This window comes from Fusarium phalaenopsidis (genome assembly GCF_050370095.1).
Source record: "Fusarium phalaenopsidis strain FUZ10S chromosome Unknown contig_32278, whole genome shotgun sequence".
Taxonomy (NCBI): domain Eukaryota; kingdom Fungi; phylum Ascomycota; class Sordariomycetes; order Hypocreales; family Nectriaceae; genus Fusarium; species Fusarium phalaenopsidis.
The window spans coordinates 3568024-3595771 of NW_028145417.1; the positions used below are offsets into that span (position 1 = coordinate 3568024).

General features: G+C 49.7%; 7 protein-coding genes across 7 annotated transcripts; 3 read left to right on the forward strand and 4 right to left on the reverse strand.

Moving 5' to 3' along the window:
* Positions 1-513: 513 nt before the first annotated feature.
* LRP88_01721 (fungal specific transcription factor domain-containing protein) lies at positions 514-2665 on the forward strand (the record flags this gene model as incomplete). Its single annotated transcript, XM_083238397.1, has 5 exons — positions 514-951; positions 1075-1275; positions 1326-1421; positions 1477-1527; positions 1778-2665. The coding sequence occupies 5 exons, from the start codon at positions 514-516 to the stop codon at positions 2663-2665; spliced, it is 1674 nt and encodes a 557-aa protein (XP_083106902.1).
* A 374-nt stretch (positions 2666-3039) lies between these two features.
* On the reverse strand, positions 3040-4827 carry LRP88_01722 (major facilitator superfamily domain-containing protein; the record flags this gene model as incomplete). The annotated part of the gene is made up of 5 exons (XM_083238398.1): positions 3040-4099; positions 4161-4314; positions 4374-4472; positions 4531-4600; positions 4657-4827. 5 exons carry the CDS (start codon positions 4825-4827, stop codon positions 3040-3042), a joined length of 1554 nt encoding a protein of 517 aa, XP_083106903.1.
* A 2033-nt stretch (positions 4828-6860) lies between these two features.
* Positions 6861-8325, forward strand: LRP88_01723 (fungal specific transcription factor domain-containing protein; the record flags this gene model as incomplete). The annotated part of the gene is made up of 5 exons (XM_083238399.1): positions 6861-6958; positions 7222-7639; positions 7694-7861; positions 8057-8143; positions 8197-8325. 5 exons carry the CDS (start codon positions 6861-6863, stop codon positions 8323-8325), a joined length of 900 nt encoding a protein of 299 aa, XP_083106904.1.
* A 77-nt stretch (positions 8326-8402) lies between these two features.
* Positions 8403-9403, reverse strand: LRP88_01724 (putative short-chain dehydrogenases/reductase; the record flags this gene model as incomplete). Its single annotated transcript, XM_083238400.1, has 3 exons — positions 8403-8916; positions 8986-9247; positions 9298-9403. 3 exons carry the CDS (start codon positions 9401-9403, stop codon positions 8403-8405), a joined length of 882 nt encoding a protein of 293 aa, XP_083106905.1.
* A 2804-nt stretch (positions 9404-12207) lies between these two features.
* On the reverse strand, positions 12208-13809 carry LRP88_01725 (uncharacterized protein; the record flags this gene model as incomplete). The annotated part of the gene is made up of 1 exon (XM_083238401.1): positions 12208-13809. The coding sequence occupies one exon, from the start codon at positions 13807-13809 to the stop codon at positions 12208-12210; it is 1602 nt and encodes a 533-aa protein (XP_083106906.1).
* Positions 13810-24289: 10480 nt separating this feature from the next.
* LRP88_01726 (uncharacterized protein) lies at positions 24290-25631 on the forward strand (the record flags this gene model as incomplete). Its single annotated transcript, XM_083238402.1, has 4 exons — positions 24290-24765; positions 24837-24896; positions 24965-25308; positions 25381-25631. 4 exons carry the CDS (start codon positions 24290-24292, stop codon positions 25629-25631), a joined length of 1131 nt encoding a protein of 376 aa, XP_083106907.1.
* A 538-nt stretch (positions 25632-26169) lies between these two features.
* On the reverse strand, positions 26170-27748 carry LRP88_01727 (aminotransferase class I/II-fold pyridoxal phosphate-dependent enzyme; the record flags this gene model as incomplete). The annotated part of the gene is made up of 4 exons (XM_083238403.1): positions 26170-26607; positions 26670-26812; positions 26872-26947; positions 26999-27748. 4 exons carry the CDS (start codon positions 27746-27748, stop codon positions 26170-26172), a joined length of 1407 nt encoding a protein of 468 aa, XP_083106908.1.

The window sequence follows — 27748 nt, forward strand, 5'->3', positions numbered from 1 at the left end:
CTCTTCTTCATCTTTCTTCACCTCGGCCGCAGCGCTCTGAAACGACAAGACACAGTGTTATTTCGGGTAGCTCTCTACGCAATTAATCGTTTGAGATGCAGCGAAGGCGCAAAACGACAAAGGAGGAGCGCGTCTGTTCCATCTGCTCACAGCATTTCGCCAAGGCGGAGCATCTTCATCGCCACTTTAGGTCCCACACTAAGGAGAAGCCATTCACATGCCCTGTATGTGAAAAGAAGTTCACTAGACAGTATGTTGTCGTTCAATGCATGCTGCCAAGGCTTTATCTGACTGAACTCCCCAAGAGATACTCTCCTGAGACATTCCAGGTCTCACCGGACTCACCAGCAAACGACCACCGAGGAAGCGTCACAGTCGCCTCAGACGCAGGATGGCGACAGCACGGCCCGCGACTTGGCCACCGAGGGTAATTCTCCTGTAGAAACTATACATGTGTCTGATTCGCTACCGCGAGAAATACCCCATATACTTCAAGACCATACCGCGGACAACATGCCATTGCCAGCATATGACAACATGCTGCTGGATGATCCGGCTACACTGAGTAACACCGGCCTAGACATCATGTCAGCTGAAATTATCCCCATGGACTTTTCAGAGCAGCAGTACGGTTGGTTGCCCCAGTGGAATACCGAAACCAACCTGAGTACAGAGTGGCTAGCCGAACTCACCAGAGACCAACCCAGCACGAACTGGATGGCATCACCCATGCTCGGATTAATCCCAGATACAAGCCAGTGCGCGACGGGCTTTGACCAACCGAATCCTATTCAGCCGCCTGCGAACCCTGAGCTTACGCCTATTTCCGAACCCGAACCTAACCCCAGATGTACGAATTCTGTTCAGAAGAGGTGGCACACGTATTCGGACGCTGCACCGTCGGGATACGACACGCCAGACCTCTCAAAGGATAGATATCAAGTTGACGAAGTATGTCATCGGACATTGGCAGATCGGTTGCGGCAACGGGTCCAAGACGGCCCTGTCCCGTCGACAGCATTTCTCGTACGTCGACCTATCGACATTAGGATATCCTCGCTGACACTTGCCTAGAATCTAGCCATCCAGGCATATTTTGCAAATTTCCACCCCATCTTCCCCATCATACACGCGCCCTCGTTCCGGCCGCATAGCAAAAACGGGCTCTTACTTCTCTCCGTCTGTTCAGTGGGAAGTCTGTACCTAGGATCTTCCCGAGCTGTATCTTACGGCATCAGTATCTACGAGAGGCTGCACAAGGCCCTGCTATCCTCGGTATTATTACACGTCAATAGAATGAATATTATGTGCTAATCTAGATGCAGTGGGAGTCGCACTTAACAACATCAAGACAAAGCTCTGCAAATATCCTCGCTCTGCAAGCGTCGATAATAGGGCAGATGTTTGGTTTCCTGATGGGGGTATGTATAATCATCAAGCTTCACACACACGGTCTAACCATCATGGGCTGTGTAGCGACCCAAGGATCTCATTCAAATCGACTTGTTTCACGGCACCTGTGTTGCAGTAAGTTGTCAAGACACGGCACTGCGGGCTTCGCGATTGCAACTGACCAACTAAAGTGGTCTCGGCAGCTCAAGCTATCACAGCTGCAAGATCCTGAGCTAGATGTAACACAGCTTGAGGGACAAGCCCTAGAGGTAGCATGGAGAGAATGGGCAGGGAACGAAGAGAGGAAACGGTAAGAAACTACTACTACCTCGTTTGACTGTTCGATACTGAATAGTCAAGTATTGTGCTTGCACTTCATTTACAGGACGCCGAGATTGCTTGTCTACTCAATCACGACCCATTGATGCGGCACTCGATTGAGGAACTCCCCCAAACAGCCTCCAAGAAAGCTTTTTCCGCACCTGATGCCAAATCCTGGAAGACCATCATGACCAGTCAGGCGTCATCATCCTTCGCCCAGGAAGGACGCACAGCCGAGGATCCGGCCATATCTCTCAGCTTTCCCCATGTTTCAAACGACTTCGAGCTGCATGTCATACTACGATGCATCGGCTCTATCGCCTCGGAACAGCGCAATCTCCTACCATCTCGAACCAGCGCCGTCAGCCAATACCAGGACGCCCTGATATCATGGCACAAGCGATACCGCCATTCCCCAGCATTTCAAAAACAAGAGTCGAGCCTGATGATGCTCTGGCACTCCATCTTCATGCTACTACACATGAACGTCGACGTCCTGGAGTCATTCTGCGGCCGCGAAGGTCCTCTCGTCGCAGAGAAGCACCGCGAAGCAGCTAGACTCTGGGCGACTTCTGACGACGCCAGGATCTGCAGCATACACGCCATGCTTGTCGTGAGACATTTCGAGCAGATTCCCATTGGCTCGGAGCCTCCAATCCATTTCCCCCTTTGTCTGTACCGCTGCGGGATTGCCTGGTTCTGCTACACCAGTTTTGTGAACAAGGCGACGCTACGTGCTGGGGGAGAGTTGAGGCTTCCCGAGTTGCAGGCTATCGGTATTAGTGGCGGTATGTCATTGCTCCAGGATGCCGTATTCATGGACGGAAGGCCTGATGCTAGTCCACTGTTCAAGATTATACACCTGTTGAAGCGGGCCAGCCATTGGAAGTTGGGCCGTAGCTTGGCTTCTACCCTGCTCTCACTGGCAGAAGATGAGACGACGGGTTTCTAAACACCGAGTGCCGAATGTGTGAGCAGAGCAAATGCGCTAGCTAGAAATACACCGCTTGTGATTGTACTCATATTGTTGATCCCGCCGCCCTGTCGATCCCGAGCGACTGTATAATCCCCGCAGACTTCTCCACAGGGTACAACTCAGATCGATTATGGGGAGAATCAACGCCATAGCCTGGATTCCCCGCCTGCGTCATGTCATGGCTGTGGCAACTGTGTTCTTTGCTATTGCGACTGATATCCTCTTTTGGAGACTTCGTTGAGATCAATAACAATCGACCTACTCTCAAATCCCCCAAAGTCCTACAACTGCTTGCCAATATTGCTCGGCACAGTAACCAGTCCCAGTCAGACTCCAAAGCCGCAAACGTTTTAGAGAGTGTATTTGAAAAGAGGAGATCGGTCTCCCATCTTCTCGAGTTCTGCATCCGAGTACTGCGCCCTGATTTCCTCCTCCGTAAACGCCGCGCGGCTACGGTTGATCTTCCAGAACAAAAACTCCAAGAGCAAGCAGGCCATAACGCCGAGGCCTGCAAATCCAAGCGAGGATCCAAAGCCAGTTGGATACTTCGGCTTCTCGTCCTCAATATAGATGTAGCTCCCGATGATGCCCCCAATGTTGCCAAGACAGATCATGTACGCGATGCCTTGCGCTCTCTTTGTAGGTCCGGCAAGGTTGTTCATCGTCCATGCGTTGCCACCAGGGTTGATCGGATAGAACCCGATGCTTGCGAGGATAATCGCAAAGTAGCAGACGGGAATGTTATTCGCGATGTCGTCGGCTTTAGCAAATAGAACGGCGAATGAGATTAGGACCAGCAGCTGGGCCACAACAATAAAAGGCATACGCCACCGAAACCGATCGGATAAGATACCCGAAATAAAGGCAGAAATTGCGCCAATAACGTAGGGAGGAATAGTAAGCAGTTGCGCGTTGCTACTGGTATAGCCCATGTTCTTGATGATCTGGGGCATTGTGAATTTCATGCCGTAGTTCGGGACCGTATTCGACCAGTAGACCAGCGCCTGGAGATAGATCTGCCAATCGAGTAGAACCGACTTTACGATTTCCCACTTGCGGGACTTCTCAGCTTCTCTCACCCGCATACTGTTCCCCTGGACAGCAAGCTGCCGGAGCGTGAGGTACTTCTGTTCGTCGGGTGTGAGCCACGCGGAAAGCTCTGGCGTGTCGACCAAGAGGAAGAAGGTCAAGCCACCAGCGATCACCGAGGCGATGCCCTCAAGGATGAAAATCCACCTCCACCCTTCGATGCCAGCGACGCCATCAAGCTTTGCGATGGCGAAGGCGAGGAGGCCTGAAAAGGCACCGGCAAGGGCGCTCGAGGAGTAAAAGAGGGCGATTCGAACTTGAGTCTCGTTGGGAAGATACCAGCGTGAGATGGTGAATACGGCGCCTGGAAAGAACCCGGACCTGCAGAGTCCGAAGGGTCAGAGGTTGGTTACCTGGTCGGGAGGTTGTGTTCAGGGCTTACTCAAAAACACCAAGAAGCAGCCGACAGGCCAAAAGACCGCCAAAGTTCTGGACAACGCCAGTTAAGGTCATGACGACTCCCCAGAGAGTAACAAGAACGCCGATATAATGAGAAGGGCGCTTGAACTTGAGGAGAAGGGTGTTGCTGGGCACCTCTTGAGTGCGGCTCTAGATTAGCCAAGCGACGGGACAGAAGCGATGGAAACCAATTTACCAAGTAGGATGTACGGCACGAAGAAGATGGAGAGGGCAATGTTGTACTGCGTTCCTGAGAGATTGAGGTCTTCCATAAGACCCTCGATCTTTGCGTTTCCTAAACCAAGTCATGTTAACGAACCCCCAGCTTCTGCCCTGAGAAGATTTCCGCGCACCAATATTGGCTCGATCGAGGTATGCGATGAGATAGAGAAATGCCAGCATAGGCACAAGCCTGATATCGAGCTAGAACAATGTCCAATGAGTTTCGGGCACAACAAAAACTTTGAGTATCTCCTCACCTTCCACATCACCCTCTTCTTCTGCTCATCAGTGAAGTTGTTAAGAAAAGCTCGATCGCCGTCGGACAGCTCGAGAACCGCCTCTTCATGAACAGCATCGCCGCTCTCCTTTCCTCGGAACGAGGAGTTGGACGGTTCCAGAGGCAGGGGCGTTTCGGTCTTGGGTGACATGATTACGTTGGAAAGGACGAGACGAAAAGAGTTATTAGGACACTGTGCAATAGACAGAAGTAGTCTGAAGGTCTGCCGAAGAGAAGGAAGGGGCGGAAGGTGTGATTTATGGCCACCGTCTCTTTCGGGGTGGCACGATACTCAACTACAGTTGCTTTCGTAAAGTTCCCCATGGGGAAACGAATCTGGGGTTGTTTGCAGTCTGAGCACCTCTGCTCACCAGATCGAAAACTGGCACGCTCCTTTATCTCGGAGACGCTCCGACGGGCCAGCCGAAGATTTCCGAGCAAGGAACTCCGCATCTGTGGGGCAACTTTTCCGAGGGTCTAGACTACATTGGTACATCTCCAATCATTCCTGGGGGTGGGAAGACTTGACGAGTTCTGGGGAGTTCGGCGGTCAGAGACAAATGGTTAATTCCGAAGAGCGACGTCTTGGTACCCTAAATCATGCCTGAGTTGCAGACAGCCTGGGTTAGACTCAAGCATTTACTTCTAAAGTCGTTTGTAGATGGCAACTATAACGAGACATGGTCAACAAAGAAGCTCTCGAGACTTGGCCATGACCTACGCTGTGATTGGTCGGCACGGTGAGACCGAATGCATGTCCCGCACATTTGCCCCGGAATGCCCGCCCCATACTCGAACTGGGGTCATTTGACCTCAACGCTCATTTGACTTGGACGCTCAGTATCCTCATTGCTTCAAACCCCCGTATCGAGATCATTATCACCATGACGGATAGTTCAGATACCATGCAAAGGAAGAATGTCACAAGGTAAGTGCTTGCTCACCCGGGCTTCGGATGCGACCAGTCGGGCCGATGCTAGACAACCAAGAGCCATGGCTAATTTTTTTTTCTGAACGAAGAGCATGCGATGTTTGCAAAAGACGCAAAGTCAAGTGTGATGGGAAAAAACCCTGCGCTCGCTGTACACAGGCCCACATCGGTATGATTGCGCGTCAGCCTGCGCTCGGGTGACCACAGCTCTGACAAGAACTTGAGTGTGCTCTTATCGCGCTTCGTACAACCGCGTCCAAGGCGGATTGGCTGTAGGTAGCCCCAAGAAGGTCCGCAGAAGGCTGCTCCCCTAATCCGCCCTGTCTGACCCCTCCAGCCGTACCGTCGCCAGTCACATCACAGGTGCGTGCCACATACCTCCAACAGTATCGCTGGCGCAGCCGACGAGCGCCCCCCGACTTACAGCCCACCCCGAACCACTGCGGTAGATGCTGAAACAGCAGATGTCTCTGACCTTGCCGAGGACTATGCGGGTAGGGCTCCACGTCATTGATTCAGCATCAAGCTCACCGAAACAGGCGATGCCAGCGTAGACGCCTTTTTACGAAGAGTGTCCGAACACTTGGCTCAAATTGGCCAAGGCCTCCCAAGAAATTTGTTCAAGAGACATGAAGAAGACGACCATGTTCATACAGGAAGCTATATCCAAACATTGGCTCTCCCTGACAAGAGCGCAGCGATCAGCTATCTGGAGGCGTATTTCGATCACGGCAACGCTACCTGTCGTTTCTTGCCTCGTGATGACATTTTCAAGCTCCTAGACAACCTTTACGCGAACGATGAAAAGTTGGCAGAAAACCATGTAGACACGGCCATCATTCTTCTCGCCATTGGCACCGGGTACTTGATACGCCTTCCCTATTCCAAACCGCCATACTGACACGGGGTCTAGTTGCGTCTGGACTGCATCATGGAAAAACGAGACACTTGCGCCGTGGAGGGCAAAAGCGTGGGCATCCATCCATCTTGTCACGAAGGGTGTCCTCAAGTACTGATAGAAACAAGGTTGCCCTTCTTACAGGCTGCAAGCAATAGACTGGGGAATGTTGACCGAATATATCCTCCGACTATAGGGGTGTTGCAAGCTCAGTTATTGAAGGTCGGCCCCGGTTCCCATCTGTACAGATTGACCTTCACTCCCACTTACGTGCTTCTAGTGTCAGTGTGAGCTTGTACTTGGTCGATTCAACAGTGCCTGGATGTCTCTTGGCTGGGGCATCAGACTAGGTCAGATGATAGATATCCAGAGGGAACAGCAAAGGCCCGGCAGTGACTCCCTGGAGGCTTTCTACAGGAGGCGTGTCTTCTGGGCCATGTTCATGATTGATCGGTGAGTTCCTGCCCTTGGTCTGGCCAGGCCTCAACTTGACACCCACATTTCAGGTATCTCGCTGTTATACTTGGCCGACCCATGGCCATTCAAGACAGTGACATAACGGTCACCCTATCGTCGAACCTCCATAGCTCCATCTCAGCCCAGATCGACGCCCGTGAGAGGAAGCTGCTGATGGGAACGACTGTCCATTACGGGCAAGCAAACCCATACCTGTCCACCTCGCTGCTTGTACGAGACTAACCCAACGAATTGAACAGCCTGGTCAAGATCATCGGAAAGGCCACTTCTCGACTCTACCCCGTAGCAGACCGCGCTCCAGAAATCGCAGACGCAATCATGTCCGAGCTAGAGGCCGAGCTTCAACAATGGCTTCAAACTACTCCCGAGTTCTTCCATCCCAGGGCAGAGCCTCTCCCATGCGGGCAAGAACAATACTACGACATCCCGTGGATTTTAAAACGGCAGCAGCGAACTGTTCAGGCAGCATTCTTCTTCGCGAGGATGCTGATCTATCGGGGCTCTCTGCTGCGGGATTTTCGTCATCAAGAGCTGAATAAACCTCCCAGCGACCCTTTGTCAGACAGTGCAAAGAAGTGCGCGGAAAGTGCTCTAGCCATGGTTACGCTGGCGGCTGAGTTTGGGGTTGACGATGGCAAATACAATGGGACATTTTGGGTAAGCCTTGGGACATCAAGAACTTGGTATTCGCTGACACTGGGCCTCGCACAGATAACATCTCATTTCGTCTTTTGTGCCATATCTATCCTCCTCGTCTATCTGACTCTTTGTCAAGATCACGAACATAGGCTGATAGTTGAAGAAGCCGTCGAGGATGCTATGGCCTTTCACCGAAAGCTGGATAACAGCGTCAACATCAGCGCGCAGAAACTCCTCGACGTAAGTCCCATTCCGAGCTCAGCTCGTGCCTTGGCTGACAACTATGGCTTGAAACAGGAATCGAGATACCGCGCACAAGTTGTCCAAAGCATCAAAACTCCGACGTCATCGGTTATAGCTGCAGCTTCTTTGCGAGACTCTGAGCCACAGACGAGCCCAGAAGCCTCTCATCAGCCCATGCTGTTGAATGAACAGCCGGTGTTGCAAGACTCGACGCGATTGCGGACTGCTTGGCCTTCGGACTGGGATGAAGAGGCGGCTATGGATCCGGCCGATTGCATGGTGAGTTTGGAGACGTTACTTGTGACAACACCTTCGTGGCTGATACGGCATAGAACCCATCCAATGCTCTTGCATGGGGCTCGTTTGGCTCGACACAGGGTTTTGACATGATCATGGACATAGGATTCGATAACACGTGGTACCCAGACATGTCAGAAGAGAATGGCCCTCAGCCTTTTTGATAACCTGCCTGTTTACTCAACATGTACACTATCCCAACCTAACCCGGCCCCCGAGGGCTATGTGTGTGCACCGTCTCTCAGCCTGTTGACGATGTGATGCCTCCATCCACTACGATCTTCTGCCCCGTGATGTATCGGCTTTGCTGTGAAGCCAGAAACGTCGCAGCCATAGCAACATCGAGTGCATTGCCCATCCTGCCCATGGGAACAGCATTATGCCTCTTGGCCACGAAGCCCTCGTGGTCACCGCCAGCGTACTTGTCAGCCAAGACTCCGACCAGAGGCGTGTGCATAAGCCCAGGAACCACCACATTCAGGCGAATGTTCCTCGAAGCGTAGATGACAGCCGTGGCCTTGGTGAACTGAATGACGCCCGCCTTGGTAGCTGAATAGGCGACTTGCGGTTTTCCAATGTATCTGAGTCCTGCAATGGAGGCGATGTTGACGATGGCACCCGAGCCTTGCCTCTCCATGATGGGCAGGATATTGTGGCAGGTCAAGTAAACCGACTTGAGGTTGATATCTGTTTGGGCATCCCAGACTTGCTCCGTCATCTCGGCTGGCCCTCCAGGCTCGGATCGTCCGACGTTGCTGTTTTTCGGCAGAAAGCCCCGTCAGTAGACCGCCGACCAGAGATGGACAAACTGGCCCTCTACTCACTTCACCAGGACATCGATACGTCCATACTTGCTGATACATTGTTCGACCGCCTTCTTGACGTCCTCGCCAACCGTGACATCGGCCTTTGTCACAGTTATCTCCCCTCCCTCCTCTTCAATACGCTTTTGTGTCCGAATGGCCGCGTCGAGGTTCAAGTCGCAGCCAAAGACTTTGGCACCTTGGGAGGCTAGAAGGCGAGCTGTGGCAGCGCCATTACCCCACATGGGATCATCACGGTCTCCGGTCTGGCCGATGCCCGTGACTGCTATGGTCAGTTCTGGACTGGGCTATGCCACGATCTTTTGCGCTTACGAAAGACGACTTTTTCTTTCAAGTCGGGATAACTGGCTATTGGGTGGTCTTCCAGTTGAGTGGCCGGGTGACGGTAGCCGCTCGCTGCACTGGTAGAGGATGTCATTTTGTTGGTATTGGCGTTCAGACACAATTCTTGGGTATGAAGGGTGACTGACTAGGAATAGCTTAGCATGGGTAACACTTGATGTTATATGGTGATACATCGCGTTGACGGAAAATTTCGGAGTTGTGGGGCTTGCTCTTCCGAGGCCGGACTCGAGCTTCTCGGAGTTTGGCTTCGGAGCAGGACCTCTGCCTGGGTCCGAACCATCCAGACTCCTCAGTACAGCTACCAGCCAATCCCAACAAGGAAGAAGCAGGCTTCGTCATCCTACTTCCACAATTCCACCGACCTCTGTTCCCCCAAGACCACCACCCCAAGCTCATGTGGTGGGTACAAGAGCTGCTAACCAAGAAGGTCACGCGTCCTCAAGCCCATTGCAGACTAGGCAGGAACACCTTCAGCCGTCGCAATCCTCGGAGCTTAGTAGTGCCTCAAACAGCAACACGAACATTTCTAACCACAGACGGGGACTACAGTATCTCTTAGTGTGCGCCAACACAAGGAAAGAGGCCATCGATGTCGGCTCTATCACAAGCGATCAATATTTGCTTAAGAGCATTCTGGATAAGTATCAGAAGATTCGGGCAGAACATGAGTGGATAATTTCAAGAGCCGTACCGCCGTGGGTTCGAAGAACAGCAGCGGCAGTGGCAGCAAAAGCAACATTATGACTGCCAATCTTGTCCACAGTGGCGGATTATCTTTCCGCTTTTGTCCCAAGTATCCTTCCTAGAATCACGAGTCTTCACAAAATCGCTTCCGGTGATTTCTCAACTTGGTCTTACCACAGGCAGAGTGGCCAGCCACAGCACTAAAGAGCACAGTTGGCACACATTAACAGCATGAACAATAAATCGCGCTGCATTGCATCAGCTACTGAGATGAGGCGAGTCGTCTCCTGAGTGCTTTGGGAACGTTGACAGTGTTGTTTTTATCTCTCCTTACACCCTTAGATACAAAAGGGTTCCACACTAGCAAAGTAGGACTTTAGAATACATAAAATAGCATTTTAAATCAGCCCAATGCCATACAGCAGAATCCTTAGCGGTGTTCCTTCTACGTAAACGAAGATATAATAAGACAGCCGATAAGAGTCATGGGTCAGCATGGATTATAATGAAGAAGCCTTATCGTTTTATATATCTAACCTATGTGCGAAATGTATAATTTAAAAGCATAATTACACAATTCCAGCTTGTCTTGCCAATTATAACGCAAAATTAGTCTAATAACCAGAAAAGAATCTATATAGGCTTGGGCGCTCTGGTCAAGCCAGCAGAAGAGTATTCCCTCCACGTATACTACCTAAATCGAAACCACAATCATGTCCAAGCTAGTGTACGTGTTAGAGGTAGGAGGGCTTCCCGGTGGACCTATATATATAGGCGTCGAAACTTGTTCGCTAGCCAAAACATAAAACTACGACCTAGATGTGCCTTCTACTACACATTCCGGCTTCTGCCCAAGACTCACGGGGGGAGTGCATGAAATGAAGCGATAATTGACTGCGGCGACGCTAGCGGCGGTCTGGGCCACGAGGAGACTCGAAGATGACGTGCCAACCGATGCGTAGAGGTTGCCGACCATGAGACGGTTCGTAGAGTCCTCGACGTGAAAGTCACCAGTCACGAAGAGACTGTCCGAAGCCGCTCCCACCGTTAAGTAAATACCGTAGCCAGAAGCGCCGCTTCGATAGCGTGCCTTTTTGCCGTTGACACTTCTCGGGCGGAGTCGGCGACCTGGATGGCAAACGTGGCACTGGCCGGGGGCGCTCCGCTCGTTGTCGTGGATACTTCACTGGTAGTCGTAGATACTTCGCTAATAGTTGTAGAAACTTCACTGGTGCTCGATGAGGCTTCGGCGGCACTTGTAAGCTTGGTAGTAGACGCGGTAGCCTCGGTTGTTGATGCGGCGGTTTCGGTGGCTGACGCTAAGGATGTGGAAGATTCGCTGGTGGACGTCCAAGAACTGGAATCTCCAGTAGTGCTGGATGGAGCGAACTCGGTAGATGATGTATCTGAAGCGGTACTGGAAGTAACGTCGGTCGAGGTTGAAACATGGTCGGACGTAGTCGATGAGGTAGTCCCAAAGATGACCTAAGAGGTGCTATATTGAGAATCCTCCGTGGTAGAGCTCGACAGCTCAAAGGAACTGGAAGGCCGGCCACGTTTAATTTGACCCTCTTTAAATTCAATAGTTTTCAGCTCGGTACTAACATCCCTAATCCTAGCAGATGCCAAGATCAATGGAAAGGACTCCCTGTGGATCCCAGTTGCCACTGACAGGGGGTTAAGCCACAAGTAAATCAAGAGCCACGCGCTCCATAGGAATTACCAAGAGTTAATCCTGGTTGAAATTCTTTGGCTGCGTGTGTTTCAAAAACCCTGTCCGTGCGCTTTAGTCCCTCATCCATGTATGACAACCGCCAGAGTCACGTGCGGCCCACAGGGCCCTCCAATCAGCCGTCTGCTCATAGCCCCGATAAGTATATACCGTGAGCCTCACCACAGGACTTAAGATACGGCTCACAAACCATGAGCCACTCTAAGTATATAGAACACACTGACTACTCTCTCTTATATATAAGCTACCTCAGCTATTAATATAACTTAGTTATACATAATACCTTAAGTATATTACTAGACGTGACTTATACTCTTATTGCTTAGACTATGCCTAGTACCTCCTTGGGAAATACACGATCGTCACATATTAGATCTAAAACCTTAGTTAATTTTATAATATCTTCTATCTAAGGCGGTGGGTCAGGCATATATATAGATCTTCAGAATTCCTAGCACCTTTTATAGGACTAGATTGTTCTTACTAGCAGCATTATGCTTACAAACATCCTTTCCTCTAAACGCCAATTCAAAGAAGGAGTAGAGCTCTACAAAGCTGTAGGCAAGAATGGTCGGCAACATCAAGATCCAATGTAACAGGCCTCTTATAACCCCTCGAAGACCCTTGTTGTAATTGTTATTGCTATCGCCAGGCACAGGTAGGTTCCAACGGACGAGGACAGTGACAATGAGCAAAAACGCGTATTGCGTTCCCAAGAAGATGAAGCAGATGGTTGAAAAAAGAGAATCGCTGATGAAGAGTCGATCATGTTCGGCAGCAACCATGTTCATGAGCTGAATAATGATGGGGGAAATCACAGAGAAGATGGCGCTGGCGCAGAGAACGAGGCCATAGTAGGTGAAGAAGCGAGTGGCCCAGCTGATAGACAGATAGAGCCCAGGGATTCGGTAGGTCTTGACAATGAAGTAGTGGAAGACTTCGCCGGCGCCAATGGTCCATCGGCGAACCTGAAGGGCCCATTCGCGGATTTCATCTGCGTAGTTGGCGCCAGAGGTCGGGCCGTTGATAGAAATTAGATTCAAAGGCCTGATGCGGATTTGTCGTCGTGTTATGATGGTGTAGCGAATCAAGGCAATAATATCCTCCATCTGATAGGCCGGGTGGGTAAAGGCGCCCTCCTCCAACAACTTGACACTGAGAGAGTAATGAGACATGGGATTGATGTTCCAGGGAATCAAAATACCCATGAAGAAAAAGGTGCGCAAAACACCGGTAATGTCGACAAAGAAGGGCATGGAGTCGCGCTTGTAGATGATGATGGATTGCCAGATGGAGGAGTGGCGGTCGGCGAGATCTAGCTTGGAGTACTCGGTTTCCAGCTCCAGCATGTATTCGGGATCGAAAACGGCGTCGCAGTCGCAGTTGGTAAAGATATATTCGTATTTCTCATAGTTGTAGTCGACATCTTGACGGAGGATCTGTAGGCCTTGGCGACAGGCGTAGTTCATGTTGGAGCACTTGCCGCTGATTTCGCCAGGAATGCCCGAGGGGTGGAAGGTGACGATGAGACGGAGGAATTTGCTCTCGTACTTTGCGTAGACTTCATCGCGTTTGGCTTCCTTATCAGGTGTGCGGCATTCCATGCCAATAATGACGGAGAGGCGGGATTTGGCATCTTTTTGCCTCGCAAGAGAGTCCAATGTAGTTTCCAGTACGCCCATGGGTTCCTTGTATAAGGTCATGGCAACTATGTGACGAATGGTTGAGTAGTCGTTGGCCGTGGCGTCAGCTGATTCGACATCTTGGGCTTTTGTGGTCTTGAGCTTGTTTCGGCTGTTAATGGCTAGTGTTCGACGAATGGCGCAAATGGTGGCTATCAGCCAGATGAGTTGGAAAAGACCGATTATGATTATGATGACGACGTTGGTTGTTTGGTTGACATAGGGAATAAGAGGCATCCATATTGGAAATAGAAGAAAGGTGAAGATTATTAGGAGAAATAATAGGTTCCAGCGGACATAGCGGTTGGCTGCTTCTAGTTTTGCAGCGTTGATGCCACTGTCTAGGCTGTCGAGAGATGAGGAGGGTGATGATGAAGGCATATTGGGGGGAATTTCTCTCACGAATCAATAAAGGAAATTCTCTACAAGGAGAAAACAAACGTATGAATCATGACAACACCTCTAACCGAGTATTATGAAGCCTTCATCTGAATAGTACAATTCTTGATGGCAGTTTGGGGGGAGTTCTTTTTTTATATACGCAGTCAGTTCCCTTCGCGGACCCCTCTCTTTTTCGGATACTAAGGCCAAGCCCCAATAATAATAGCAGAATATGGCATCATGGATACAGGACGGAGTATTTTCTTAGTTTATGCACGTACGAATACGTGTAGATTAAGATGACACAAAAAGCCGCCACATTGAAGATATCCATAATTCTGGGACTTCACGGAATTGCTTAACTAGTGTATTACCTCTTCTAGCTACAGGGGCTTAAGCTATTGACCTGTAATGAGCTGAAATCCGTGGCCGCTTTTGGTTGATGTGGTATTACCGGGTGGGTATTCACTGGTAGCGACTGAACCTCAGGTCATGGCGTCAAGGCCTCTAACTATGATGGAGATTTAGCCCCTTGGCAATCAAGCTCAGCTCGCAACTCCAGCGCCACGTCGGCGATTGAACCAGCACACTAGCACGGTCAGTTAGGGTGATTGCCATGCATGTAATCTATAGTTTAGGAAAATTTTCATTAGTTCCAACTAGCGGCACTGCCACTAAGGGTGCCGCCTAGCGACGAAAGCAGCCTGTAAATAGAAGAATTAAGCGAGGTCCCAGCAATTCCGCAGGGCGTCATCCTCCACAAGGCATCACACACGGGGAGGCACTCACTGATAGCTGTCAGATTCCACAAGCTCACTGCTGACGAGTCTCACTTGCATGACAAGACCAAGGTGAATGAAGGTGGCGCTTGCTGTCAGGAATACGGGAAGCCTACAGCGAACGAGTATACGCAACAAACAACTGGCGCTGGTGGCGTTCACACTCGTTCTTGGCCACGCATGGGGTATTTGTACAAGTCTTGATGCCCTACTACAGGAGGGCCGGCCATGTTCATTACCAATGAATGGCATAGGCCATGGCCCATGAAAAAGAACTAAAACTTGGCCAAATCAGCTAGGTGGCGGCGTTGGCGTTCTCCCTGGGACAGGAAGAAGGGATGATTCCGTGATCCACTTAAGGACCACCAGGGAGCCATTGATTTCCTTCAGAGCCTCCAATCCCAACACCTCGGTTCCAGACTACTACTAACCTGTCAGTGGCAAAGGTTGTAGAAGAGAGTGAGGAGGTCAAGCTGCTATGGAGCTGCGTGCAGGTAGGTAATGAGATGTGACAGTCTTGATTCTTGCCCTACTTGCTTTGTATGCGTTTTCCCTTATAACCTCAGTAGCTCTCAGATCCTCGTAGTCCGGTCGGCTTCCGAGCAGCTAGCTAGCTGCGTTTTCCCTTCCCTTACATTGCTCTCTCAGGCCGATGCCTCGGGCTTCCGCCGGCTTCCGTCGGCCTCCGCAGCCCAATTGGCAGCCCAGATATTTCCTGATTGGGAGGCTCATGACACAAAGCAGCTCCCTAGAGTTAATCCTTAAAGCCCTGAGGTCTCTTAAGAAGGGGACAAAGGCAGTTATGCATCGGGTTGCCTTACTAGCTGCTAAGAATAAAGACCTTCGGGAGGCAAATGAGATACTTCGTCGGCGCCGGAGGGCAAAAAGAACCCAGCTATAGAAAAAAGGGGTTATGACGGTAAAGGAAGGAAGGCAGGCAATTGATCAAATAGATGCTAATACGCAGGTAGTGGCTAAATCGTTGAGGAGTAGTGGTCAAGGAAGGTCGGCGCGCCCGGGGGTTCAACATTATGGTATCTGCGGCAAGCCTGGTTATAATACAAGGACCTATCAGGTAGTAGTTAAGATATCTAGGGAAGAATATAGTAAATAGTTTTAATTAATTAATTATATTATGGTATTTTTATTGCCGTTTTAGTCTAAGAGGTTAAGATTTTTATTTCACTTGTGTTACATGTCAGAAGGCAGTTACAGAAGGCTCTTAGGCATTGATTTAACTATGATCTTATAATCGAGGTCATAGCTGACCTTTTGACCTAGCGGCCAATGCGCTAGGTTAGCCTCACTTTTTCTGTAACAACTTGCTTGTCTATTTCACTTGCTTATTATCCACGTTAGAGGTTTTTAATATAATAAAAGCGCTATTTTTAATTAAGTAAATAAAGGTTATTAAAGCTTATTTTTTTAGCCTAATTAGTACTAATAATATCTCTTCTTTAAAATTAAAAGATAATAATTTCTTAGCTTTTAATATATATATATTTCTTAATTAATATAAGGTAATATTTATATAATAAAGCGCAGTAATATTATTAATATTATATTTACCTAGTAAGGAGTTTACCTAAGTTATTAATAGTATAAGTACCCTAGATAGATAGATATAACATACATGTATAGCGAGCCGGACAGCAAGCGAACCGGACACCAATACTGTGCACTTAAAAATAGCTAATCTTAAATTTCTTAAAACTATTTTGTTAGAGAAACAGAACACACCAACCACAGCGAGGTTGAACGCTTCGTGACCTTCTTCGGGGGATTTTCAAAATAGGGATCTCACACGCTTCTTAGTGAGGTAAACACAATATAAAATAGTAAGGGCAATTGATCAATTGATAACAATGAAAATTTGGTCAGAGAAAGAGCCCAAAAGCTGCTCCTTTCTCGTTGACCATGACGACGGTGATGATGATGCTGATGGCCGAAGGCAACTGGTCTCTGACCTTTTTCTACGTACAGGAAATTGCCCAATGGCCCAAAATGGCTTAGCACCTTTTTCCCCCAACTCACTATTATAAAATAGCTAAGAGCTTAAAAAGAGTATTTTCTTTAATCTAATAAAAAGAGCTATAAGTTTATAGTTTTTTTATATTTTTAAAAAATTTCTTTAATTATAAAAAAATAAAAAACTAATAAAAATAATATAAATAAGAAATTCTTAAATAACTTGCTTATTAACTTATTTAAAAATCTAAAAAAAATTAATTATAAGTTTTAGGTTTTTCTTTTAATTTTATCTAAGCTTTTTAGTTAATAAAGCCTAAAATGGGATTTTTAAGTATTTTTTAAGGATTTTTATAATTAGGTGAGATTTACACTATAGAGTAAAAGTATCCGGTTCGCTTGCTGTCCGGCTCGCTATATATGTATGTTATATTATATATATTATAATAGCGCATTTTTACTTAAAAATTAAGGTAACGTATATACATAGCTTGCGTAACAAACAAGCATGCGTAATAGTATATTATATTACTAAAATCCCACTTACCCTAGACCTCTTAACTTTTTCTATAAAATAAATAGAAACCTAAAAAGAGTATTTTTATAAACCTAATCTTTTAAAAAACCTTATAATAATTTTTTTAGATTTTTTAAAAAAGCCTTTTATAGAGAAATAATTAAATATATAGTATAAATATACTTTTTTTATACTACCTTATAAGGAGTATTATGAGATTTTTTTAAAAAAAATATATAAAATAATATACTATATAATAAGTCTAATATTAAAACTTTATTTATTTTAAGCTTTATTTTAATTTTAAGAGCTTTTTTAATTTCTTTTTATAAAATATAAATACCTATGTCACGCATGCTTGTTTATTACGTAAGCTATATATGTATGTTATAATGCCCCTCTGTGATAAATAGAGGGGTTGCGTAACTCGCTTACTTAATCCCCTGGGTAAATAGTTCCTAGATTCTTTTCATATTGACCTGGTTTAGGGTAGGGATACTGGTCTGGACTCACTCCTTTCGGTCAATTTAGTCGCGTCGCGTCGCGTTAGTCAAAGCGCATTGTTCTTTATTCTTCGTTGTCCACTCCCGCGTGTTGTCAAACTGGGATGATCCAAGGATAACGACCAATATGGATCCTGTCTGTTCTACTCGCGCAAGGCCACCTCATCGACGCCCAAACGGAACACCTACCGAGTCGCCCGAGCTTCCAGGCATACCAACCGGCGACAGACACCAATAGACGGAGCTGGCTTTTCAACCACTGACCAGGTTCGTGATTGACTGGTGCTCCTGGTACGAAAAAGACGGAAGCACCTGATAACCTCGCTCTCTCAAGCAAAAGAGCAAGATTTAGCCAACTGTCGCCAGATGTGGGAGTCTAGCTTCGACTCGAACTGGAGAGTGTCAAGATGGCTTGAGAAGGAGAGATCGCACGCGAGGGTTACGTTGAATCGTAGTGGGATTCAAGCCAACGCTCGTTTTCATTATGAAGCAAATCCATTTATTCTCGAGGTTTGAGGCTTCCTGTGGAAGTCCGCCTCCTTCACCATAAGTGAGACACACCCCTGGCGTCTGGATTTCAGAAGCGGTCTCGCGGCCCGACATGGATAACCTCTACAGATATGAGGTAAAAGAGCTGACAGTGGCGCCGGTGAGTAGTTGAGAAGAGTGCCTAGGCCGTTGTAGATGATGACTGGGTCCATACCTCACTTACCGCCAAGTCACCCTGAAGGGAGACAACAGAGCCATCGCAATAAAACGTGAGAGGCCCGTTCATTTGTTTTGCAACATGTCTTCTACGGCCTGTGCTACAGCTAGGGCGACATGATGAGTCACGACCCCCCTTCTCATCCCATAGTGAATTTCTCGATGACAAACAGTTACCGGAGAGTACCAGCTGAAACACATGCTTATATTACTTCGAGACCGACCCCAGCTGGCACTCATAGAAAAAGAGAATTGTACTGAAACTCGCGTTCTTTGTCATTTAACCGACATGTTCGTAGGAGTGACAGGCCGAGCCTGTAGAGCAAGCGTGCAGCCAAATGAGACTCTGACCACCCATCACGAGCTGAACGCCAACGAGACAAGAGGAGGCCATTGGAGGTGTATTTCATTGACTTTGAATCTGGGAAATGCATTTGCCGCAGGGTGGAGCGTGCTTACGAGCTTGTGACGCGGTCACACGTTCGACCTCCAATACAGGATCCTCCAGACCAAATAATGACAGCCAGAGTGAGTATCATAGCGGCTAGCTTCAAGTCAGTGCCGTCAGAATGAGCTTGGCAGCTGGACCAAGAGAAAGCTGGGGAATAGCCACATAGCTAGAGATGGATTCAGAAAGTGGTGAGGCTAGCTTCCCTGTACTAAAGGACTGGTGGATATGATAAGAGGGATTTGCACTTAGTAGGATCTGCTATACTAAAGTTGAGTAAGAGAACGATGGAAAGTATTACCAAGAATTTATACCTGTGTCCCGGAATAAAAGTACGCGGAACTGCTAATATTCTGTTTAGAATGATGGATTGGCCCATATATACCTGTATGATAACCACAAGCGCTCGGGAGAAGGCTGACAAAAGTCGCTGCGGCTTTGGTGTCACAGCCGGTGTGATCTTGAACGACGAAGAAGACGACATCTAGCTTGTTGGACTGTTTGGTAATAGCGAGAAGGGTGGTGGTGACGGCAAAGAGTTCCAGCACGTGTACAGTAAGGCCGCCGAGGAGCAATAAGCATATCACGCATGTCACCATCAGTATCGTGAAATTGGAAAAAGCGAAGCAGGATGATCAATGTCTTGTCGACAACAGACAACAACCCACAGGGAGAACAGCGCCGCAAAAATTAGCCACTTTCCGCCCGAGATCACACAAACCCTGACCAATGCCGTTAGGTGTTATCGCACTGGGAAACGTGGCTCGCTTCGAATGCCGGGCCGTTGGAGTCGGGTACTGACGGTGCGTAGACAAGGTGCGATTCGTAAACCCGGGATCTGAGGCCAGTCAAAGCGCCCTGGCCTCATTCTGGCCTATGAAGCGCGGCAAGATGATGGCTTTTCACGGCGCCTATCACAGCGGACTTGAGCTCCTCCAAGGCTCACGAGGTAAAGGCACTCGACTCTCCCGCCAGGACAACAACATTGGAGCCACATAGAAGTCAATCAACGAGAACAAAGACGAACCAGGCTATATCCCCGCCAAGTTCGCATTCATCGAGATGCCGGAAAGAGAAAAACCCGATGTTGGGTCCATTCTCATGTTTGATGAGTTTGTGGCGCCTCGATCGTCAGCCGTCGGTCTTCAGGGCCGCATCGGGCATTGTCCAGAATATGACCTCCTTTGACAAGCAAGTTGCAGGCGACGATCTGGACAATGGATGCTTGGGCGGGAGAAGATCGTAGAGCTTGCAGATACTGCAAGCCTTACGACGTGTTGCACTGAAACTTGCACCAATAGCACCACGATCATATCTACCCTGGTGGTGATGCTGGAGAAAGTTTGGACGCTAAAGAGGCTGATAGGGTCTGGGACCAAGGTGAAGGCTCCGTGCCAAACTGCTCCACATGGTTAAAGTTGCCGGGGTCAATATGACGGTGACGGAAGTGCGTACCGTCATAAACATCCACGTCACCCATAATGACATCAGATGCACTCACTCGTCATTGACGAGCCCTCGCACCCTCAACATGACTGCTCCCCATAAGACCTTATGACTAGCGCTTGTCAGAGGATAGCGGCCAAATGCCTAGTTAAGTCCCAAATAGCGGTAAAACTTAGTCCTAGTATTACTATGCGGTATTAGTAGTAGCTACTATAGTAATTCATCGAGCTAAGGGGTTGTAGATAATATAAGTCCCCCCTTAAGCTGCTATGCTCGCCAGGCCTAGCACTAAACGGAACGGGTAGCAGGCTACTTACCCGGAGTAATAGAAATCTAGAATTTCCGTCACCTTCTCGGTCACATTGATTTTCTTTCCAGAAGAAGGATAATATAGATAAATAGAGGCTTTGAATACTATGCTTTCAACGCGTTGTCAGTCCCCTGCGTCTGATCTCGGCTAAAACGAGATCTTTCAACTGTCTAATCCTCTGGTATACACACAGTGTCAAAGAAAGTCATCCGCAATTTGCGGCCTCTACTTAATCAACTATTCCCACGAATAAAAAAGCGACAACTAAAGTGGCGAGCCCTCGTAAAGAATGGCTAGACATCCCGCATTGCTTGCACCGATCCGCTGGGCTATGAGTCATTCTTTGCTAGCTTATATTATGCGATGGGCTAGCACCCAGACTTACCTGATACCCAGGTTAGGGCAGTGGCGAGAATTGAGATTGGCGAGAATTGAGTTTGACGAAAAATGTTGGTGAGAAATGTTGGCGAGAAAATAAGGCCATCGGGAAGCTATTATATTAGTGCGGGTAGTTATCTGACGCTGGCAGTCCCAAATTTTAGGCCTTCTCACTACAGCTATACATTGGCGAAAGGATGAAGAGATGCCCTTGCACCAAATGAAGATAGGATGTCAGCCTTATCAGACTGCCCTCCATCTGTGGGGGGGCTTGGGTGTTGCGGGGACAGGGAACAGGGGAGGGTGCGGGAAGCGAAATGCGGCCCAAATGGTGGAACCTGTAGATCATCGTAAATTAATACTAAAATCGGGCCTTACCATGACAGGCTTACGTGGTTAGCCAGCTGTTCTGACGAGAGAAAAGTAGTCGCGGTATGCCTCATAAAAGTGCACCTACTGATAATACAGGGGTATCGGCGATAAGCAAAAGGAGACATTCCTGCATATTTCCAACCAACATCTTAAGAAAAGAGGCCGGGCCGCGACTGCCCGTGCCTCAAACCTGCAGATCATGTTATTTCTTTTCTCATAGCAAGGCCTTTTCGAACACCGCAGAGTGATAGTAAGATAACAAACTCGGTTGCCTAAAGGCAATTAAATAAGGCTACACGTCACTTGACAGCTGTCAATTATGCAGGACCCTGACAGTAGGAAGCTGGAATAAGCAGCACATCCCGCATCGCCTCGTCCTGTCACGCTAGATTTTAGATTCTCTTAGTGCGGATCGGCCCGATCCAGTGTCGATCGTTTAGCGTCTCGCTAGTAAGCTACGCTAGCTCCATTGCCGTTACCGCCGCGTAGCAGGCTGGGGGTCGCAAAAAACACGGGAATGGCTCCCATATAAAACTGCAGCAAATAGGTGGGGACGATTCCCGTGTTTTTTGTGACCCCGAGGGCAGGGCACCGTTCGGGTAAGGGCGGCTTCGTACCCGCCGAGCATCAAATGTTAGTAAAGCTTGGCGCAGAGGGTCCCCACCGCGTTTGGGACAGCTGAGTGATCTGAGGCTTCAAGCTAGCAGGGTCCCAGGCTCCACCGACTTCCCCGAATGTTGTGAGGGAATACGGTACGCCAAGGTCGTCGAATTCAACAAATGTCGTGACAGAGCAATGGATGATGGATGCACTCAACACTAGATATGTAGCCACTAAGTCTCCCTCGATTCTGCAAAATGTGGCCCCGTGGAGATGTCATAATCGGACTTGGATGCGGCCACTTACCTTCCTGATCTACTAGGATCTTGGATAAAGTTGGGTAACGATTTGACGCAATGCATACTCATATCGGATAGCTGCACGGGGTACGCGATATTTCAACCAGGGCGTTTAAACCTGTCGTCTGGATTTGCCAACGTCTGCAGTACGATGCCAAGGCTGTCATTGTAAGGGGATATCCGTATCCGTGGGTCGTACTTGAGACTAACTAAATCTTGGTGAGCTGGACCTCCTCGTTTTACTGTACATTGACCTTCCTTTCTTTATTGACACGTTCGACTTTGATGCAGCATCACCTTGGCGACGTCGGGGAGTGGTTTTATTAGGGTTGCCTCACGCGATGACAACGCTGCGCAGTTTGACTTCCCGGCTCGGGGGGGTTCCGAGGAGTTTTCTATCCTCCTGCAACTGCCTCACGGGGAGTCAATTGCCCGCCTCGGCACACAATATACAGACATTTTGCCTTCCTACAGGGGAGCGCGGATAGGCACTCTCCGACGCTGCGGCCTCCCATCCACGAACGTCCAACTATAACTAAGCAAGCGTACAATGGAGCCGCCACCTTCTACTTAGCTGCTCTATCTTATAGTTCTGCACAGCTCTATTTAAGTGGCTGGCCTGGATAAAAGCAATGCCAGCAATAAAATTGCAAGTCGATTCTCACCCCTACTGGCATTCATACATAGATTCAGTACAAACGGACCTGTGGAGGCGTAACTTGACACGTCTGCTGGCCGCGGTATCTTCAGAACACACACTTGGGCATGGAAAAAGGGCCGCAGGAAGAGAAGGGTGACACCAAGCAAGCTCGGACACGGAGATGAAGCAGAGTAGGCTACAAGTTTCGTTGAGGTCGCCGACGTGCCAAGAGATCGGCGATCCTGTCGTGATTCCTCGGGCGCGCGATGAGACGCGTTTTGGGAAGGGAAGTGGGCCCCATTACGGTCGGGGTTCTTCACGGTGGGCCGATGCGATACGAGAAGTACAGAGGTAGGCAATATACGCCCGGTTTTTTCCTCCACAGTCAGCATTGTTGCGAACTGCTCGGTGAGTGTGCTCTGAGTAAGAACAGGCCCCTACCCTGCTGCGAGCCCACCCCCTCCCTGCTCGACGTACTTTAGCCCGCGCGGGATCCGGCTTGTCATTTAACTGGTTGGCGAAAGAGTGACCCCGTCCGTATGTTGGCCGTCCGTATGCTGGCCGTCCGTATGTTGGCCGTCCGTATGTTGGCCGTCCGTATGTTGGTACTTGGCGAAGACTGTGGTATTAATGGTCATAAACTGCGCTATTTCGGTCACAATCCGTGGGATTCCATTCGAGGCCGCTTTCTACATGCCCAGCCGCCAGAGAATCCTTCGGATACCGGATAACGAGAGATGGCATGAGCCGTGCCGCTGCAGATAATCCTTCATGATCCTTCGGAGTGTTGTATCTGACATGGCGTGTTGTTGACGGAGCGCGATTGGTCTCGGGACCGACCTGCAAGTCATACCCCTCCGCGGATTGTGTTGACGGGGAAGGTCCCGTTGCAATGGAGTAAGCGTTCGCTCACAGCTACTCGCTCTTGTTAATCCAGCACCTCCCCAGAGAACATGCCTCACGTCTTCGGTGAATGCCGATCTGAGGCACAAGGTATCATATCGCATGACCTTACGCAGCAAGCGAGGATACACTAGTGGGTCGAAAAATACACAGGAATAGCTTACACCAACACACAGCTAATTTTGGTGGTGGCCATTCCCGTGTATTTTTCAACCCACAGGATACATAACAAACTGTCTGCGCGTCCTTTTCATGGAGCATTCTGTTGAAGCTTCTGGATGAGTGGCCAGCCGCCAAAAGATCTCACATTGAAACGGCCCAGGCATGCAGGCTGACCAGGGGAAGCCAGCAAAAGCGACGTTCGGTCGTTCGACTAGTCCCCGAGCGGTCGAGAGAAGGAGGTCGGTGTCTTGTGTCCAATCCCTCGGTCTCAGCTAACCAGGCCGCCTGTAGGCTGCAAAATAGGTTGTCACAGCGAAATCGCCGTGGGTGTCCGCCTTTTCCAAAAAGGGGTGTCCTTGCCAGCAATTGCAACTGCTTACCATCCCCGCCCCCATAGGTCGCAAGATAAAAGAAGGCGCCGATTGGGCCCATGTGGAAGATTCCGAGGAAATGCACAACAAAAATCGTGCCGAGGAAGGGATTCTTGAGGCGCCAGGGCCGGAACCTCATCTTCCCTGGCCCACGAATCCCCCCGCCGTCGACGATGCCAACTACCTCGACTTTCAATACTTTCTACCGCCTTTCGCCTCTACCAATTTCATGGCTCGAGGGACAACAGACGGTCGAATTCCCGCCTCATCCGATGCTCCGCCTCACCATTCGTCGCCACAAGAGTCTCCGGAGCCGGCCATGCTGGCGCAGATGCACCCGCCCATGTCGAAAGAAGCTCGCGCACTTCAGCTTGGCTCCACGCCTTTGTCTTGTACTTGCAGCGATGCAAACGGACCTTGTCCTGGACACGTGGAGCTCATCCGCGCCCAACTCCTGGCTAAGACAGCTCCCGAGCCTTTCCCAGCGCAGCAGCAAAGCCGCGAAAGCCAGCCCCTGCCAACCCCAGTTTCTCGACACGATCAGTCATATTCAAAGTAAGGCTGGCTGGGATACGCCATGGATTATGACATTTAAGAGCCTCCTGGGCTAACTCAGGTCTGTCTAGTGAGTCACTGCCGCAGCCTCTCTTCTTCCAGGGCGAGGTCGCCTGGCCTTCGCTCACGAGGTAGGCTCCCGGGATCCTCCTACAACGCCACCCTCACCCTTATATGTTCTAATCTGCGAGAACTACAGAGCTGCAACCAGTGAGAATGGTTCCGTAGCAGCCGCAGGAGCGTTCACGCCTCCGTCAGGCGCAGAGACCATGGTCTCAGAAAGCAATGTGAACTCCCGCGGAATCACTGAACACTTTGAAAGCGTACTTCAAACGATGCGAAAAGCAGGGTTTCAAGACTTTGATCAGATGATCCTTGCTTATTACACCGCGCAATTCGAAGAAAACAGCCTACCGGCGATCTCGCAGCGCGCCAGTCGGAGCCGCCGCCTCAAGTTCACGTTGCGAGCCCTGCATGAGCGCAGCAAGACTTGGCCCAAACGGGAGTCTCGTGGGCTCTACGAGGGTCTCGTAGAAATGACCGGTCAGATTTTCCCCTTTCCGTCAGCGAGAATCCATAGCGTGGCTGCGCGCAATTCCTGACACTGCAGCACAGCATCCCTATCCGCCGAAGAGCTGGACCGCGTCGAGGCGCAGTGCACAGAGCCTTTTGACATCGAGCCTGGAAGCCTGCTCACCATGCTGGGCTGGCTTTTCTTCAGCCAAGAGCACAACGCAGGCGGCGACCGGCACTATTCCAAGGAAAACGTTCCCCGCGACGTCAAGAGGCTGGCCGAACAGATGGAGGCTAGCCAGGACTCGGTAGGTAACACTTGCTGCAGCGTGTCTATGGCTTACGTCCCGTGAAACGTTGCCAGTACTAAGTAGATACTAGATGACCCATCTCTGGCCGTTTCTTACCGAGTTAGCGGGTCCGGAGGGGCTATACTGCGACAAAATTGCGCAGGTGGCGTTGTGCCTTTTCCTTTATTCTAGACGCGTCTCATGATGAATGTATGGGGACATATGGGTAGACTCATGTTCTGCTGCTATGCGTTTGGGACTCCACAGGTCTGTTCGGCGGCATGCTGGTAATGACAACCGGAAGAGCACACGAGGGAAATCATCTACTCGAAAACATTGTAAATGGGACCGATAGTGGCTGAAAACCGAAACATGGAAGCTGAGCTTGCGCTTGTGGTCTCCACTGTGAAAGAGTCTCTGCGCTGCGGCCGCAGGCTCGACGTCTCTAGAATATTGACCTTACATTCAGACGAACAAATCGCAGGGCCAAGTCTGTTGTATATACAAGCAAATCTATCATGAAGAATTCCATTGAACAAACCCTCCCAAGACTTCTGAGCCATTCGTCACAGCTTCCGGGTGAAGCAGTTGGATTGTCAGGTCATGCTGTCGCCGATGACAATGACGCCTGCATAGCATAGACGTGACGTGCAGCGCTCGGCAAGGCATTCTTCGAGTTGTTTTGCTCGAGATCAAACATCTCATTGGCCCAGGCAGAGATCGAAGCAACCAAGTGGTCGATCTCTTCCTTCGTGTTGTGCGCATGAAAGATCACCCTGATGCGACTTGCTCCCCTGGGCACGATAGGATAAGATATGGCATAAGCGTTCATGTTGTCCGAGCTCAGATGAAAAAACAGGTATTGTTCGTGGCGCGGGCGCGTCTTGATCGGTACGACGTGTGAGTACACAGGGCGACTTTCCCAGTCCTCTACAAGCGGGATGTTCAAAAGACCACTGTTCATGGCCTCCTCGCAGGTAGGGTCTCCGGTGATGGCCTCGAAGAAATATTTGACGTTCTCTTGGATATCGTTCTGGGCCTGCAAGATGCGATGTTTGTCAGAAGATGGCTAACCGCCTGGCTGGAATCGACCGGCCATACCTTTTCTGTCTCGCCGCTCATGAGTAACTGGTAGCCAGCTCGGATGGAAGCCACCATCGGGAATGAAGGCGCGCCACTATAAGTCAGGAAACGAGACTGGTGGATAAGTGCTCTCCGGATCGTCTGGTTGCACAGAATCACACCTAAATCCTCGTCGTTAGCCGGTGTTTGTGCAGGAACGTCGAGCAGGCCGATGACTTACCGCCTGTCGAAGCCAAAGCCTTGCTGCAGACGTGGATTCGAATGGCGATCTCCTTCTCTAAACCCAACATCTGGACCTGGCCACGAGTTAGTTGAGCGCATCTGAAAAGGGATTCTTCAAGAATTACCAAGCCGGACCCTTTGGGCCCGACAACACCACTGCTATGGGCCTCGTCCACGATGAACTGGGAATTTCCGGCGGGAAAGACCTCCTTTGCCAGGTCAATAAACTCGCGCAATGGGCAAATGTCGCCTTCCATGCTGTAGATGGACTCGACACAGATAAGAATCGACCGGTCGCCTGAAGCGAAGGCGGAGTCTGAGCTCTTGATAGACTCCAAAACCTCCCTCAGCGAGTCAATTCTATTGTGTCTGAAGGGGATCTTCTGGGCTGCCATGCTGAGCTTCATCCCCAGCATTGTGCTCGCATGTGAAAACTCATCGAAGACAATGACATCGCCGGGTAGAGGGACGGCCTCGAGGGCGCCGACGTTCGCGTTGAAACCCGAATGCGCGATCCACGCCGTCTCGGAGCCGTGGAAGTCGGCGATGATGCGCTCAGTCTCCAGCAGGTAGTCGTAGTTTCCGTACTGCACGCGCGAGCCAGACGCACTCAGAATGTACTCCCCGTTGCGCGCCAGCTCGGCCATGAACGCCTCGCGAATGCGGCCCGTGCGGTTCAGTGAGAGGAAGTCGCTTGTCGTCAAGTCCATAATGGAGTTGTCCCAGCGCGGCTTGATGGTCATGAGCCCATGCTCCTTGCGGGGAATATCCAACGACTGCTCTAGCCTGCGGAAAAAGGCTGGCTCATTCTTCATTGACTGACCGCGCGGGGTTTGCTCCTTGAGCCATGAATCCAACACCCGGGTGGAATACAT